The 18,727-nt window shown below is 31.6% G+C and overlaps 2 protein-coding genes across 6 annotated transcripts in view; both read right to left on the bottom strand.

Moving 5' to 3' along the window:
- Positions 1-3,420, bottom strand: part of LOC132733842 (fibrillin-1-like) — a 26,082-nt gene extending 22,662 nt beyond the window's left edge. For 4 of the 5 annotated variants that reach the window (XM_060720565.1, XM_060720588.1, XM_060720595.1 and 1 more), the window contains exons 1-4: positions 3,297-3,414; positions 2,874-3,043; positions 2,415-2,591; positions 2,048-2,173 (exon numbers count right to left, since the gene is read on the bottom strand). In XM_060720565.1, the coding sequence (XP_060576548.1) occupies positions 2,048-2,173; positions 2,415-2,481 (193 nt within the window). In that variant the 5' untranslated portion in view covers positions 2,482-2,591; positions 2,874-3,043; positions 3,297-3,414. Of the gene's footprint in view, positions 1-2,047; positions 2,174-2,414; positions 2,592-2,838; positions 3,044-3,296 lie in introns of all 5 variants that reach the window. The other variant, XM_060720573.1, reaches the window with a different exon arrangement.
- LOC132733897 (uncharacterized) lies at positions 2,498-18,727 on the bottom strand. The gene is made up of 27 exons (XM_060720628.1): positions 18,575-18,727; positions 18,203-18,375; positions 16,685-16,841; positions 16,150-16,310; positions 15,533-15,700; positions 15,096-15,252; positions 14,579-14,742; positions 13,921-14,088; positions 13,453-13,620; positions 12,996-13,169; positions 12,313-12,480; positions 11,619-11,786; positions 10,853-11,026; positions 10,226-10,402; positions 9,406-9,528; positions 8,429-8,553; positions 7,821-8,147; positions 7,201-7,426; positions 6,596-6,867; positions 6,190-6,400; positions 5,618-5,860; positions 5,028-5,183; positions 4,488-4,682; positions 3,696-3,947; positions 3,464-3,491; positions 2,839-3,043; positions 2,498-2,533 (listed from the first exon to the last, which is right to left on the bottom strand). Exons 1-27 carry the CDS (start codon positions 18,619-18,621, stop codon positions 2,498-2,500), a joined length of 4,623 nt encoding a protein of 1,540 aa, XP_060576611.1. The 5' UTR covers positions 18,622-18,727.

The raw sequence follows: 18,727 nt of genomic DNA, 5'->3' as shown, positions 1-18,727 counted from the left end.
TAAAGTCAGTTGAAAGGTTAAAAAAAGAGCTAAGTCGATTAAAGCATAGCTTTCATAATAAATGTACGATACAATCCACTTGTAAACGACTCACTTGATGTACTATTCCCTCCCTTGTCTCAATTCCTTTATATTGGATTATGTTTATTTCTAAATAAAATAATAAACAAGAGCCATGTCAACATGGCCATTCCCCCGCCGAATGTGTTTGCTCATTGAAAGAATGTATATGTAGTAGAGCAGAATAATTCAATTTTAAGAGGTCTTTTGGTTATAAAAACTGATGGATGAAGTGATTACAGATTTGAAACCTATGTGAATACTGATGGCTGAAAATAACAAAGGGCAATTACTGAAAAATAGTGCAGGGTAGGTTACCATTCTTGTGTGCTGCACCCCTCCTCAGTAAAATCTATCCATCTATGAAGGGTTTCAAGTTGATACCTCAGATACTTTTAGAGATAAGATCCGGACAAAATAGCATGAAAAAGAACAAAGGGCAATTACTCAAAAATTATATAGGGAGGAGTTATCATTCTTGCGCACAGCATTCCTCCTTAATAAGATCTATCCATCTATGACATTTCATGTTGACATCTCTAACAATTTTGAGTTATGCTTCACGCAGGTGAAAAATTAAGTATGAAAAATAACAAAGGGCAATAACTCAAAAATTATGAAAGGTAGAGTTCATTCTTGTGCACTGCACACCTCCGGAGTGAGATCTATGCACCTCTGAAGTTTCATGTTGATATCTCAAAGGCTTTTTGAGTTATGCTCTGGACAAAAATTAATTTTGAAAAATAACAAAGGGCAATAACTCAAAAGTTATGCAGGGTAGAGTTATCATTCTTGTGCACAGCACTCCTCCTTAATGAGATCCATCCACCTATGAAGTTTCAAGTTGATACCTCAAATACTTTTTGAGATAAGCTCCGGACAAAATAGTATGAAAAAGAACAAAGGGCAATTACTCAAAAATTATGTAGGGAGGAGTTATCATTCTTGCGCACAGCATTCCTCCTCAATAAGATCTATCCACCTATGACATCTCATGTTGACATCTCAAACACTTTTGAGTTATGCTCCACTCAAGTGAAAAATTAAGTATGAAAAATAACAAAGGGCAATAACTCAAAAATTATGAAAGGTAGAGTTATCATTCTTGTGCACTGCACACCTCCTGAGTGAGATCTATGCACCTCTGAAGTTTCATGATGATATCTTAAAGGCTTTTTGAGTAAATGCTCTGGACAAAAATTAATTTTGAAAAATAACAAAGGGCAATAACTTAAAAATTATGCAGAGAAGAGTTATCATTCTTGTGCACAGCACTCCTGATAAATAAGATCCATCCACCTATGAAGTTTGAAGTTGATACCTTAAATCTTTTTTGAGATAAGCTCCGGACAAAATAGTATGAAAAAATCAAAGGGCAATAACTCAAAAATTATATAGGGAAGCGTTATCATTTTTGTGCACAGCATTCCTCCTCAATAAGATCTATCCACCTATGAACTCATGTTGACATCTCAAACACTTTTGAGTTATGCTCCACGCAGGTGAAAAATTAAGTATGAAAAATAACAAAGGGCAATAACTTAAAAATTATGAAAGGTAGAGTTATCATTCTTATGCACTGAACACCTCCTAGTGAAATCTATGCACCTTGCTTGAAGTTTCGTGTTGATATCTTAAAGGCTTTTTGAGTAAATGCTCTGGACAAAAATTAATTTTGAAAAATAACAAAGGGCAATAACTCAAAAATTATGCAGGGTAGAGTTATCATTCTTGTGCATTGCACTCCTCCTCAATGCGGTCTATCCACCTATGAAGTTTCAAGTTGATACCTCAAATACTTTTTGAGATATGCTCCGGACAAAAATGTCGGACGGAAGGACGGATGGACGGATAGACGGACGGACGGACGGAAAGACGGACGAAGACTATTTCTATATTCCCCGCCGCCTTTCGGCGGGGGATAACAAGCAGAGATGTTACGAATAAAATGACCAAAATAAGATCAGTCACAACAATATCTTCTTACCATTACACTTGCTTATGTTCCTTGCAATAACTCGATACCCAGTGTAGCATGAACATTCAAAACTACCCTCCGTGTTAACACATATGTGTTCGCAATATGTTGTCTTTTCAGAACATTCATCAACATCTATAATAAGAATGAAGCACTGGATGTGTTAAGAGTATTTGCTAGGTCCATTAGAAGGTTTTAATCTGCTAACGTAATTTCAAACACATTATACATTAATAATGATAAACAATGTAAATTGAAATATTCGTGTAAGATTATTTTAAATAGTAATCAGCATTAAAGATCTGATAATGTGTTTATAAAACCAAAAGAAGAATAGCATCAACATACCATTTTGCTAAATTATTTTGGTATTTACCTATACACTCGTCGATATCAGAATCGTTCATGTCCTTAACGTAACCATCAGGGCATTCAGCACACATATAGGACTTGCCTTCGCTAAGCTGCTCTCTGGCACTTAGAGTTGTACATTCTCTTTCTAATGAACAAGGATTTGTTGAACACCAATCTTTTTCATTTTCACAGTTAGGACCTAAAAATAGATTTTAAATTTAGATAAAATATAAAAAAAAATCCAGATCATAAAGAACGGGATTCAATGAACACAGCTCACATACGATCCAGCAACACTGTCATCCAGTTATATTTTCAGCCTTGACATTTCTTGAACATAATAAAATCCAGCAGGATATTAATGATATCTTCATTACGCTGTATTTTAAAAACATGTTCATAAGATACAAAGATCCCCTTATTAAGATGAACATGTTAAAACATACCATTATCTGGAATTTTGCAATCATGTTATCATTACCATCATATGGAGATTCGCAGACACATTCGGAATATTTAAAGTACTCTGTTTGTTGCTGGTCATCTCTAATAACATTAGAACAAACACCATGTCCACTACAGCCAGTACACAGTAGGACATTTATAACAATGCCGGGCGAAGAACGACCATTACTATTCCTCACAGCAACTCTAAAAATTAGAAATCAAATACTTTTAAATAGCATAATTAATTAATTAAGCAATATGTATTTTTATTTCAATTTTTATTTAGGAAACATGCCATACTGCCAGAAGCTTATAACTAAAACTATATTATGTAATAAAAATACAGTACAACTAGTAAATAAAAATATTCAATTATAATTATAAACAATTATGTGCTTTATTGAAAATGTTTGAATAAATTAAAAAAATATCATTAAAGGTAGATATAAAATCATACTGAATATCGACTGGGTCGGTGTTAGACTGCGTGTATTCCACTGTCGATAATGTTTTGTTGATTTGAGCATTTGCGTTATTAGCTATAAAATAAATATCGTGTCCATCTTCAAAACTTAATGGGCCATGATACTTTTCCTGTCCTAAAGTTGCATTGATAACTTTCACATCCAGTAAGTGTGGGGTTGAGTTTCATCTAAAAAGAACAAACACATGAAAGATTCAGCATACTATTACAAAGATTATTATTAATATTAATTTTTGAACAAAAAGCATGCCGTATAGAATAACTTGAGAAAGGAATGTTTCAAACGAAATGACTGTAAACCAAACAATACGTTACGTTTTTAAAATGCTTAAAGTAAAAAAAAACAAATATATTTTATGAGATGACCCTTACTAATTTCATGTCTGTCCAGATCCGCTTCAGTCTTCAAAATTCTAGTAGCATTTGCAACATCTTTATTTTCTGTGAATACGAGATCAAAAACACATTCAATATTCTCGGGACCATTACAGTCTTGCTCTGCTTGTGCCAGTTGATTAACATCAATCTCATCCAGAAATCTTGGAGTGAAAGAATTATTTTGATAATCTTGATGCGATTTGCCATCTTCATACACAAACATAGACTTCTTTTCATCAATCTCCCCTGTATGTAATACAAAACCTATAAGTTAATGAATTATAAAAATATGACGCATATTCATATGACTGTTATAAATAAAAACATAGGTACCTTGTAAATTACATGTTATATTTTAATGAAAAATTACAGCAGTGTCTTCAATGTAGTTACACATAAACATGATAAAAGAATAAATAATTTTTATGTAATATGAGGGATTTCTTCAAGGAACTTATTTATCAGCATACTGTTAACTGTCGCATTTCCATATGTGAAAAATGTATGATTATTACAAACTGTTGATGATATAAACATTTCAAACATCGAAATCGATGACATTCAAATGGTTCATCATAAGGTTGTCAATAAATATGTGTTTAACACATATCCTGGTGAAATAGTACGGATAGTATACTGTAGATGAGCATTTGTTCAGTCAAGAGCCGAGATGTACTTTGATATTAAAACCAATACAATTAGAATGGACTTTTCTGAACTTTAAGCCGGGCAAGTCCATTATATATATATAAATAATCGTATATTTAATTAAGGCCATTTTCTTACATGTCTTCCCGTAATCAAATACTTGTCTCTCTGAAGAATTTGCGTTTATAACAGTGCCATTAGGCATCATCAAATCGTTGTATGGATTCCCATCAAAGTTACCAAGAAGTCCGCTTGTCATGTTTCTCAATGTATTTGGTATAATTGCGCTTATAGACAACATTTGTAAACTAACAGATATGTTCAGCGATATGCCTAAAAGAAATATAACAGCTTTGGTGATGGTTATTTAATCATAGATGTCATTAGGTTGCATCAAAGAGCATCAAGATCAAATATATTTATGTTTTAAATGCAAAAAAGGAGAAGCAATTTCAATAATTTCAAAAGCAGAATATACTTTAACCGAGTGGATGCAGAGCTTAAATTCCTAGAACTAATCATTTATATTTCCAATTGTGTAAGAAAGCAATATATGTCTCAAAAGAAGAAAACATAGAATATTTTGTTTCACTAAGTGAATAGAAACTATGTACATGGAAATATTATTTGATAATCAATATTCAAATATAATACTGGAATGATAGTTTAAACAAATACCTGAAGTTGGAAAAAGAACGCTTAATGCATTATCCCTTCGTGCTAGAATAAGATTGGCTTCGGCAGTTGAATATGTAAAGATATCATCCAAACCTTTTTTAGAGCCAGCATTGTATTGACTTGTTATGTCCACTTGATTAGCATAAATTATCAAACCTAAAATTCACAAATTAATTTTGCTTTAAACATGACCCGAGATGAAATATTCAGAATATTTTCTTAATTCATTCCTGACTATCAAAAACAAATCATGTTATGTCATTTGACTTTAAATACTTGTCGAGATAGTTTTAGCACATGATTAAAATTACTGTAGCTATACTGATTGTTATTTTTGTGATAACAAATAAATTATTGGTTTACAAAGCTTGAATGGTATTGGTAGGTGAGGTTATGAGTGAACGGTTTCAATAGCGTTGTAAATAACATTCCACTATATCCGTATGTGTCTTCCTACAACTAAAGACGGCTTCTCTTCAGTTTTATGATAACGTCGCTATCATAAATAGAAAAAACATTAGGAAGCTCAAAACCATCATTGAAACATCTTATTTGTATATACATATACGCCGACTGGAATGCATGATTACCGTTCCGTGCTTTGTTTAGCTCAACATGTACAGATGCATTGGTATTGTCCCTTGCAGCAAATGCCGTAAATGCAGTAGCATCTGTTAGGTTACCGTCTTTCTTTAATGTTCTGGCTGTTCTCGCCTGTAGATCAAATGTCATATTCTCCGTCGAGACGTGTAAAAGAACGAACTCTCCGATTCCATTGAATGTGAAATTCAAACCATCTAGGGTTGCAAAATGTGGGTCTCCCCAAAAGATTCCTTAATAAGACAGATTAAACATAAAAAACAATTTGTTTTTAAAGACAACTGAATAATCCAGAAACAAACTAATAAAAATAGATGGAATCACCATTTTACTTTTTTTTTAATCACGTTTTTAAAATGCCTGCAACATTTTCAGTTTTGCCGTGTTGGGCTTTCTTTAGAGTTTTTGTTTTCTCTATTAGCAATGTCACGCCTATTTCTATATTCAAATTACATATACTTTGTTTTAATCATAATTCTTTTTTTTAATTTGCTGAATATAATTTTTTTCTCTACTTTTTTTGTGTGTTTTTAGTTGTAATGAAAGAAGTAAAAATGATTACCAAATCTATAAGGAGAGGTTCTGTAGCATCTTCCAGTTGGTCTAAGTGAGTAATACAGACTGCAGTAATTTGACTTCATGCAACAATTTTCTTTCGGCTCAAGGTCATGCTTCAAGTGTTCTTTTTGAATATTTGGGTGATAAAGTTGGAAACTACCAGCAATAGGGCGCTGATAAACCCACAGCCATGTTTTAAGGTCATAGCAACATGACTGAAATGGATGACAAAACAAGAACTAACATTCAATTGATTATCCGTAAGAAAATAATATATATATATTCTTTCTTTCAATTGGTATATTCTTTAAAAAAGTGAATATTCATTCGTTAATAAAGCTCGGCACAAAATGTCTATATCATAAAATGTCCTTGACAATAAGTTTCAATACTTAGATAACACTGTTTACCTTTCCAAAATGTCCAAAGTTCCCCCTGTGAAGCATGTCAACACAATGATATGATTTATCTTGGCGATTCCGTTGAAGTCCAATTTGCCAAAACCATGGATCGAACCTTGACAAGCTTATGTCACAAGGACATTCTGGGGTCAGACTTGCTATGTAGTCAAAATATCTTTTTTGATCTTTATTCTCGTTATACCAGTTGATGCAGTTAACTGCGTTATTTTGTCTAATATTTTCATTGCGGTATAATTGCTTAAAGACTATGCCAGATACGTCTGTAAAATCAACATACATTTATATGTGAGTACATATAATGACAACTTTTAATGACTGTTACAGTAACAATTTTCATATCAAACAAATACTTAAACTAAATTTTTGACTAATTATCAAGTTACATGAACGTTTGAAATGATGAATTTATCAGAACTATCTAAATCGAAATGAATAATATATTTTAAGCTTAACGTATAAATATATTTTATCACAAAGGTAAGGCATTGTTATGATTTCATTAATATTTCGGAATGTTTAATTGCTAGATTTTCTACACTTGTTTAAATTGTTAAATTAAAATACATGTTTGTTCTTATATTATTTCCAGAAACCTGATTTTGACCGAGGGCCTGATTTCCTTGCAGCATCGAGGCGTTTAAACATGTCCCTTGTATATGCAAACGGGTGTGTGAAATGATTTGAAGAACTGAAAGAATAACCAATCCAAACTCGAGGTTTTGACCTAGTTGTTATCCAGTTTATCTGATCATGTCCGTATATATAAAATGTAAAAGTAATACTTCCATCTGTAGCCAATATTAACTGGAATGTTGATGTCTAAAACATAACAATAAATATAAACACCAATCAACTTAAGGTAGCGAGTTCTTTTTACAAGTTAGTAACCTCATAGAACACACGATTTACTAGATAACAAATTACGAATTTTAATCAATTTTAAAGAAATTTCCATATTTCTTTGAAGGCGCCGGAATGTCTTATTCACCAAACCACATATCAAAAGTTATACTGCTGTTATACATCTAAAGAAAGAAAATCCACATTCAATATCGTATAAATTTCAATCACCCTCGAGAATACTTTTATTCATCTGACGTACACCTTTAATCATGCACTTCTGTAACGTCGTAAAAACATTATTTAATAGTTTTAAAGAGATACAATTTTACATGTAAAATATTTCTTTTGTTGGAAAATATTTATCACATACCGTTTCTCTGTCAAACTGCTTCCTCTGCGGCTTGACTTTGTGCCATGTCGCAATTAAAGCAAATTTTGATTTAAAGTTGTCAATTCCTCCTAATCTTTTAATAATTTTGTCAATATATTTTACAGACTCGTCTGTTTCTATGTTAGAATAAGATTTCAAAATGTCATATGTCCTGAAGTAAATTCCCCCAGATTGCTTCAACCTAAACGACGCGTGAAACGGAGCCAAAACGTCTTGACCTTCGAGATCTGATAATATTTTTTTTCTTTTTGCAGGATGTTTACCAATATATGCATTGTCAAAACTGACGATTCCGTGGGAGCAAACCTGAAAGGTAAATGAAACTGTTACATTTTATTTGTATCTATTGTTTTACTATTTTAATTTCTAAAAGAGATTTCTGACGTTAATATATCATATCAAATGTACATTATCAACCGGAAATTACTACTAATTTTTGTTTTCTTTTTTGTTTTCTTTTTTCTTTCTTTTTTTCTTTTTCTTTCTTTTTTGTTGGCTGTAAAAGAACTTAATATTCTGTTCGACGGAGACTTTTAATTTGGTACAAAATATAACAGTAGTGTATGAATCATTACAAATCTGCTCACGTATAAATTTTTATGGGTCTTTCCGAAGACTGGTATTCCAGGATTAAAGGTTATCCGAGGCCCACAATCATCTGTTGTCTTTAGTCGTATGTCTGCATTATTGCTCCCATACAGAAGAAGGGGCACTGTAGATACACAAAATGATAAAGAAACATACTTAAACTGAGCATCATATGATCCACACAAATTTGACCCCTCCAAATGTTAACTTAGATGTACTCTTAAGGCATTTGGTAAAATATAAACATTTTGCTTTTTGATCAGTGTTTCAAAGATAAAAATTAGAAAATTGTTTTCCATTGAAGGTTTCACGATAACTGCCGTATGAACACATCTGCAAATGTTTCTTTATTCAAAATTTCACAATTGTCATGTTTAAATTTTTTAATTCTGCTTAAGCCGGTGCTAATGGGCGTGAACGGTAACTTGCACTTTCCATTACCGTCCATGAACTGGCTCAATCAAACCGAGCCTGGAACATTTTCAATTTGTCGTTTTGGGCGTTCTTAAATGATTCTATACAATTAGTTCCTTTGGGTACTTTAATTGTTCTAATAACAATAAATTATTGAAGAGTAGCAATGGAAGCGTGCGTTGCAACGGTCGACGCTACATGAAATGGAACAGGTCCTGATAAGGAATGGAATAAAATTAAATGACAAAGTGAAGCATATAAGACAGTAATAAATGAAGAAGTGTATCGTTTCGATCAAGAATTTTATAATTGATGTGATGAAATAATTGTTGGATGTCCTATCATATCATGATTTTTGCAATTTTTGTCTGTAAAAATCATAACGTTTTAGTAAACATACTACAGTGCAATTTGCAGAGCACATGAATGAAGTGTCAATGTTTATGTGTTGTAAATTTTGACGATAACATTTCCCTTATTACCTTGTGGTATTACAAACATAATTGTTGCATTTAAGTTTCAATGAATAGAAATAGATATTACAATTGCACCTTATACCTACTTATATCACATTTCTTGCTTATCATATCGAAAATGTCAGTTTTGCAAACACATACGCTATTTTCACATACAGATCCTTCTAGTAAACAATACTCGCTTGAAGTACAGCGTCCACCATTTGGTGCTGTAAAGAATTATATATAAGGTAAAACAATTAAAACAGAGTTAGTTTACACGACTTTGTTTAGTTCGATTGTGTTGGAAGCTATAATCTTATTGAAACCTCTCGAAACTGTTCTTGGAACCAACCAGTACCATGCAATTAGTGGGTTTAACATCTTGCTCAAATGGAAAAAAAACGAACTTGCGTCTAGCAATCTTTTAAAATATTAATCTGAGGCCGTTAACAGTTTCTTACATTTCAAAAAAGGGAAATAATTTTCATTTTCAAAGCTTGTGTGACTTATTTCTTTTATTAGTTTAAAAACTATTCATGAAAAACAACAACCGAGACATTTTTTAAACATATATTATATAGGGGTTTATTGGGGGGATTAGATGTTTTGAAATAAAATGAATGAAAGAAATAACATTTACATATTTCCTTAAGCGGCGATCGCACTGTCACATGCACGAAATTGTTGCTACATTGTTATTGAATCTACTTAAAACAGTATCATAACATAAAATTGGCTTTATAATCTTTAATCGAACGAGACAAAAATAATGTTTAATCCGTTACAAATATGCGTTCATATCATTAAGATCTGACACTAAAACTCATATAAGCAATTTGAGTAAAAAAAATCATAATTATTTATTCGCATATTTCATTTGTAAATTTACTGTTAAAAATGCTGAATACTTAAAAAAAATATTACTTTTTGCTACACAACGTGGTGTATCACCACTCCATTTTCCATCACTTTTACAGGCGACAGTTTCGTTACCAACAAGAAGGAAATCGATGTTACACCTGAACCTGGCTCTTGAGTTATATGTTGTACCGTTCGTGGTACTCATTACTCCGTTGTCAGGCTGTTCCAAATCATTACAATCTTGATAAAAAAGATTAACAATCAATCAATTCATAATAACTGAATATTGTATTATGTCAATGTAATAGGAAACTACAGTACTTTGGGATTTTGTACCGTTTGTACTTTCCATTTTCATAAATCATTATTTAAGATCAAGTATTCAATCTCATATGCTGTTGTTGTGAACTTATTATTTGGATATTTATTTACATGTATTAAATTTGATGCAATAAAATAATTTTTTTTAAGAAGAAATAATTTACATGGTAAAGTTTAATAAAAAGTGGCATATTTTCCGCCATTGCAGAAAATAATACAAGCATTATATAAATTCAAATTTTCTACACTTACAAAAATTGATAAAGAGGTTTTATTTGTTTATTATGTGTTTATTTGTAATTCTTTTTTAAGTTTAAAACTAATAATATTCCTGGATAAACTTATCCATCAAATCCAAAATGAACGTACAAACAATTTTGCAATAAGGTGTTTCACTCCATTGCCCATTTGATAAGCAAGTTATCACATTGCTGCTGTTCAAGTCATATCCTGTGTCACATGACAACTCCACAATGTCTCCAAACAAAGTACTTTGAGATTTAAATACCACTTCTCCATTTGCTAAGGACAAATGTCCACAATCTTGAAAAAAATTGATACTATCAATCATATTATTTTTTTTAAAAGATGCAAATAGTTAAAAGTCAATTTAAAGCTTTGAATTTATTGATTAGGACAAAATGTCATTACCAAATCATATTAAAACATAATACATAGTATTAAAATAATTGCTTAATATGCACTGTAGTTTAATGTTGTCTGATGTTCATTGTCTTGGGAAGAATGATAATGTCTTTACATGAGAAAGATATCCAGCTAGCTTACCGACCGTTATTGGCTCTACTCAGGTGCCCGCTTCGCTGATGTACAGAGGGGCACCCAAAGTTTTCCTCAACCAGTCAAGCTGGAAAGTCGCCATATGACATATACTGTGTTGGTGCGACGTTAAACGAAATCAAAACAAGAGCAATAACGAGAACAAAAGGTATTCATTACAGATATGTACATACACTCATTTTACAAGGTTTAATATCAACATGATATGAGATTCACTGTTATGCAGATAATATAACGTGGCTTTTCTCTAGGGTCTTATTTCAAAATCAATAACCAGTTTTTCCTATCAGTAGAGGTGATACATTTACATGTAATATAAAAAGATGTTCCTTTATACCTTTAATCTCACATGCAACCGTTTCATTCCAACCTTTTTGCGTACAAGTTATTTGACTCGGACCAATCAATTTGTAACCCAAGTTGCAAGTCACGCTTACGTTTGAACCAATAGTTGTGCCAAATGAATCATCAACCTCTCCATTAGGTACAGCCAATACGCCACAGTCTAACAAAATAGGCAATTGTTTGCCATAAAGATCATTACTTCACCCAGTAAGTTTGTGATAAATGATATGATATGATATATGAAAAAAATATCATTCCAGGCTTTAATAAATTATTAAAATAATATTCTGTGCAAGAATGACTTTCACAATGAGCTAGCATTAAAGAACCAGTTAAAAAGATGATCACGGGATAGTAGAAGACGACCTTCAACTGTGATCTGTTCCGTCCAGTACAGCCGTTATATCAAAGGTTAAGTATAGTGACAGTTTAGCCTTTTTATGTCTAATGGAATGAGAAAAAATGTCGAGATGAGCATGTCGTATGCCAATAATTACAGATTGGAACAAACTTAATTTTCAAAACCACTAGATATTTTGTACATCATTCAAATGATTCAACTTTCCATCGGACAAAAGCGCGTTCAAGATGTGTTTTGCTACCGAAATTGTATTTGTATTATCTTATACACAATACTACTATTCAAACTGAATGACATACAAAAAATTGACAGATCAAACACTCACCCGATGTATCGCAAATTGGGTTTTCACTCCATGTTCCATCAGACTGACAAGCGATCACGGAATCCCCAGATATGTTGAAACCTGGTTCACACTCAATTTTAGCAACAGTGCCATAAATGAACACTGTGACATTTGACTCCCCTTGGTTGGGTGTTGGGTCCCCGCAATCTTAGAATGATATTTAAGACGAAAAGGTTTAATCAGCACAACAAAAGTTATACTTTTGATTTTACTTGCTTGTTTCTAATCAATGAAAAGTTTAGAATATAATATACAGTAATGTTCTTAAGAATTAAAAGCTTATTGTAATTTCTTGTCCATCAATACCCAGGTAGTGTTCTATCAAATGAACTAATTTGCATTCTATTTCTTAATTCTGGACTAAATTCAAAACATTAACATTCATCCGTCGAGTAGAGGAATACGTTGTCAAAATAAAAAGTTCTTTAAAAGTATAAATTGCATACAAATTAATGTTATCATTTCCGTTTCAAAAATGATTTTACCTTTAGTTACTGAACTTCACTTCTTTCTAAATTAATGTGAAAAATAAATGTCCATTACAGCAACAATATTGGCATTCAGCGTCTTCTGATTAATAACCAGATAAGTAAATAGATCAAGTAAAATTCAAAGACCATTTTTTAGAACCTTTGCTATAATACACTCGTACTCGTAATTACCAACTATTGTGCATTCAGGCCAGGTTTCCCAAGTTCCATTAGCTAAGCAGGAAACAAGATAACTACCACCTGGTTGATACCCATCATAACAAGAAACAACAGCAGTTTCTCCATACGTTGTTTTATTCTCGGAAAGTGTCGCTTCTGCATTGACAGGATTTGGTATATCACAATCTAAAATAAGTGTTCCATAAACTAAATACGATAGAATGAAACAAAACCCACCTCACAAAAGGAAATATATACTGCTCCAATATAATGATATACATTGATAGTGTATATGTTATTTCATTTATATACATGAATTGCTATTTAAAATCTGAAACAAAACTTAATTTGCAAGAAAGCCTGAATTATACTCCTTTGCCAAAGGATACAGTCCACTTGTTTCAAATTTGAGTGTCATTTCAAATATAGATTAAAAACGACGAAAATAAAACATTTTATAGTATTAAACCTTTGATGTTACACGAAGGGTTATCTGTCCATTCCTCGCTAGGTTGACACATTATCACAGTTTCACCTTGTATTTCATATCCTTCGTCACATGAAACCATGGCAACAGTTCCGTTTGTTGTAGATGTTGTGTTAATAGATCCAAACTCAGGTGTTGGGTCGTCGCAGTCTTAAGAGAACATTAATGAATTTAGTCTCTTGTTAAATTGTGCATTTTCATAGAGGCTTAATGCTTGAAGGTTTTTAACTTAAAAGTATGTGTTTAAACTGACTTACCTATGACCTTGATATCTGTTCTTGTGGCCATATCAATTATTTCATTTTTTTCAGAACGCTTTTAAGTGTTTTCAAGTGAAATTTTCCTATATAATTATTTTCAAAGAAGATATCTAGATCATTTAACTTTTTCCGTATGATACTGATAAAAAGGTCGATCATTCGATAGACAGCTAATTATTTAATGTCATACCTATCAATTTGCAAGTTGGACTGCTGCTCCATGTCGCATCAAGTTCACAACGTATTTCAGAATCACCAATCAAATTGTATCCGTCGTCACACGTGACCGTCACAGCAGCAAGGTAATGTGTAGATGAGGAATTTATGCTTCCATTTGAAGGCTTTGGTGAGGGGCATTCTTAAAAACAAATCTTTAATTAAATATAAAAATTTAAATCAATGCAAGTATGTCATTATAAAATTCACATTCCTATAAAGTATTTTATGATGCCTCATTGTAATACATACAAATGTTTGACATGTGAAGTGAATTAATTTAAAACATTTGTATGTATTACAAATTCATGAAAATGGAAATAAATATAAGACTAAAACAATATAAGAGTAAAGCAAATATCCCGGCAATTTGAACTGCACAAACATATCAACAGTGTATACATGAATATCTAATTGGCTTTGTTTTTTCTGAATAGATCTTCTTTGTCCGAACCATAATATTTGTTACAAAATTGGGAAATTGCTATGAAAAACGGTACGTTTTGTGATGATGATTGTTGAAATCACTTACATACTCTTGGTCAAATGATGTTATTTTTTATCGTTTAGCAAAAAATTTAAAAAAAACTTTGAAATAACTAATTGTGGCTTTTTTAATTTATTGCTCTTACCAGTACAAACAACAGAAACGTCGTTGAAGTGAAAGCAATTATCATACGTGACGTAACTACAATTGTTGATATGTGTAGAATTATCTTCACATTGTAAGTCATCAACAAATATTGGGCCAGAACCTTCGCCAAAGTAGGCACCATGGTGAAATGAGGCAGCAGGACTGGAAAAATATATTTGATTAATAAATATATTGATTAATTTTTCTTCATGAAGCTACATTTTGATTAGAGTGTCAAAATAATGTTAAATTACATTTCGTTTGATTTTCAATCACCTATTTAGTGTTGCACAAGTAAATTGTTATTAGACAGAGGAATAATAAAAAATATAATTATGAGTACATGTATGTATATCTTTAAAAACATTTCAAGCACATGTATAAAGTTTGTTTTTAAGCGACATACAAAAGAATGTAGAACATTCTCGAAAGCAATGCACTCAAGCATTGGTTGAATCACTTATTGATATTGATCTGTATTTATTTAAAATACAATTAAGAAAAGTCTTTCTTACGGGAAACCAATCATTGCACATATTGTGTCTGCTTCATTTTTACCGAAACCATGGTCACATACTGTTCCCCAAGTGTCCAAAGATTTTATTTCCACCCTACCATTTGACGTTGAGTTCCCTCCTAACAGTCTTATTTCAGTGATATCTAATGGGTAGCCTAAAAAAGACAAAGTAACCTTTAATGCAGTTAATAATGTAATAAATTTTAAAAAAAATAATATTACTCTTTTGCTCCCAGCATTCTCTAACATTTATACATTCTTACTTTCTGTCAATTCTGCTATAACAAAAAATGCTTCTTGTCACAATAAGTAGCGTGATTTCGTTTTATTCCCTTATGTCTTATTTCATCAATACATCATGATTGTTTGCAATTAATTTTAAAGTTTTTTTTTATTATTTATCATTTTCAATGAGTGCATTAATTTTGTAGATACCGTATTCTTGACATTCTCCTTCTGTTTCCCATGTCTGTGTTACATTGTCACAAGTCATCTTTAATATGCCTAAATATGTTTTATAGAAGGAGCAGTCAGCATACAAAGTTGAACCATTGTATGTAAAATAATCAACATCCCAATGAGACTTGTCTGGCTCCCCGCACTCTAGAGAAAATTGAATAGCTTGCAATTATTATTGTTTATATATCTTCCTATTATTACATTGTTGTATTTTCATTCGTATAAATTTCAAAAGCATTAAAAGTAAATACAACGTTCGGCTTGCTTAATGGTAGCATGATTTTCATAGTAAAATACGAAAGTACACTCAATTTGATAATGCACCTTAAGTACCATCGATAGTGACTGCAGACTTTGACCACATTATTCTTAATATTCCACTAATGAAATTTTATATAAAAAAGAATCTGTATGTTTTAAGCGTAATATAAATAGAGAAAATTGAATAGGTATAGGTCAAAATATATGCACAGCCGTGCAAAAACGTGTTCACGGAATGGGAAAAATGGCTGGGGTTGTATGTAATGAAACATATCCATTGATAATATATTTCATTATGAGCATTAGATACTAGAGCAATAATTTTAGCCTACCATTACATACAACAGAAACGTCTCTGCTGTGGCTACAATCATTGAGGAACAAATACTGGCAGTCACTTAGCACATAATCATAATTGTCACACAAAAGTTGATCAATATAGACTGGTCCATTGCCTTCCCCGTACTGGGCTCCGATGAAAAACCGTACATATCTGTATCGAGAAATATATATTTTAGTTATTGTATATATTTAAATTTGTCACTTACAAACAAATTATAAAGGTTTCTTTTAAAGATTTGTTTCACACAAAAAGGGAATATGCATGATAAGTCATAAAATATATAGGAATAAATATAGGTCAATAAAACGCTTCACAGTACACTTCCCTTTGAACATATAGAAACTTTATTCAAGTCAGATGAGAAGCACCTAGAATTTGACAAGGGAAGTCTTAATAACATATGGGCCTTCTTGCTGAAAAAGAATTACTTGATTAGTAATTTTAATAGTATTTATTATGTTTTATTCGATTGGAATAAGATCCGGATTTGTTTTTCTTAAACAATATGATTTTAAGCAACTAACTTTAATCCTATCATATTACAGATAACCTTTGCATCTATATTATCAAAGCTTTTATCACAAATAGTTCCCCATGTGTTGTCTACTTTGATTTCTACCCTGCCATCGTTAGGTCCTGTTCCATTCGATAAACGCACATCCGTAACATTTAAAACAGGACCTGAAAATAAGAATATAATTATAAAACATTTTTTTATAAAAACGTTAAGAAACTAAAGGAACTAACGCTATTTAAATGTTAATTACAAAATGAAAATATAGCATTCCTACCATTTAATTCATACTGACTTTCATTTTAGCTCACCTAAATACACGGTTCTCGTGTGAGCATAAGGATCATTAATTGTCTGTCATCCATCGTCATTAATTGCTTCAAATGACATACATTATGTAACCAATTCACAAAATTATATAACGTATCTGAGGTGTTCATTCATGAAGTCTTATCAGACTTCTTTAAATCGTTTAATCAATTGCGCATATTAATCAAAAAGCCCAAACTTTTGCCGAAAAAGAATGATATCTTAAGAGCGTACACTATCTTGTTGCTGAACTGATATTTGAAGACAAGCGAAAGCAAAACAATTAAAAAAAAAACATAAAAACATTTAAATCGTTTTCTTCTCAATACACGTAACAAGATTTTACAAATATTGACTCTGTGATAACACTTGGTGTCACTCGCTTTACAAAGTTTCATATTGAAATCCTGTGAAACATTGTTTTTCCCTAAAATGTTTTTATTTTTAACTTATCGAGAATGTATTTAAAGCAGCATGCCTCCAGATTCATGCTAATTTTCATGAAAATTTAAAAATGTATTTAATAGTATACAATTGTAAAGTTACTAAAATAATGCAATTTACACATTATCAATGGCACTTTCAACCTATGTTAATTACTATAAAGAGGTCAAAATCTGCTAAAATAGCCCTTACTGCGTTAGTAACGCATTAGAAATATAATTATAAATACTGAAAAATTCGATCATTAATCGCACATAACATGTAAATTTTTACAAGAATTTTGAATCATTATACCTTTCCTAAAATCTTAGTACGTTTTATTCAGGTTTGATATTATCGAAATATTTTTGCTCATCTGGAGGCGTGCAGCTTTAAGAATAGGGACATGTTAATCATCAAATGTCATCAAAGTCAATTTATTACGGGTTTCTTTACATTTGACTATTTTTATCGAATGTCAGTTTTCATTGAAAATTGTCTATTTCCAAGCCCCACTGTACACCGGCTGAATAGGTTGTAATGAAACTAAGCATGACATATATTAAAGAAATAACAAGGAAGCTTGTTAAAAACTTCAAAGTATTATCTTGTGTATTTAATGCATTTTGTGTATTTAATCTTTAATGGTCAGTTACTAACTTCAATTGAGCTGAACACAGATTGATTTGATAGATTTCAATTCATATTGACATGAATGTGTTGTTCAGAAGATACTCTGTGTCAAAAGTATCATATATAATATAAATATCATAAGACTCCTATTGTAGGAAATTACCATGACACACCACCGACAGATCATTCGCATGTGTACATGCACCATAATAGTTGTTTGAGACATATTTGCAGTCGTTTATATCCGTGTAAGCGGTGCTGCTACAGTACAAACTCTCGATATATATTGGCCCTTCACCTTCTCCATAGTATGCATTAGAATTCCAGCCTGTATATCTGTAAGAAAGAAAACATTGTCAAAATTAAATAGTTAAATTAGCGTTATAAATTGATGAACTATTTGCTTAAAAGCAATTAAAGTGAAGTGATCAAACCAATGCTGTATTATTACAACACCTACCTTATGTATTATGCTAACGGTACTGACACATGTAGATACTGACATTTATATATAGACACTGAAAAAAGTTCTTACCTTAATCCAAGCATGTTACATATAACATATCTTGATTTGTAATACATATTCCGTGAACAAATCGTGCCCCATGTATCATTCACTTCTATTTCGACTCTTCCATGATAAGGCCCATTTGTACCGGCTAGACGCAATCCAGTAATGTTCAGCTGA

This window comes from Ruditapes philippinarum, unplaced genomic scaffold, assembly GCF_026571515.1.
Source record: "Ruditapes philippinarum isolate M1 unplaced genomic scaffold, ASM2657151v2 ctg1388_1_1_1_1, whole genome shotgun sequence".
Classification (NCBI taxonomy): Eukaryota; Metazoa; Mollusca; class Bivalvia; order Venerida; family Veneridae; genus Ruditapes; species Ruditapes philippinarum.
Note: the sequence above shows the minus strand (reverse complement) of the source record. Positions and strands in the feature narration are given on the sequence as shown.

Excerpts from the sequence above, each read along its gene's own strand:
- LOC132733897 (XM_060720628.1), bottom strand. The coding sequence starts at position 18,621 with ATGTATTACAAATCAAGATATGTTATATGTAACATGCTTGGATTAAG. Across the intron at positions 8,554-9,405 it reads AAGCAAGAAATGTGATATAA|TGCCCCTTCTTCTGTATGGG; the intron begins GTAGGTATAAGG and ends GTGTATCTACAG. Across the intron at positions 3,044-3,463 it reads CAACCCCACACTTACTGGAT|AGTTGCTGTGAGGAATAGTA; the intron begins GTGAAAGTTATC and ends TCTAATTTTTAG.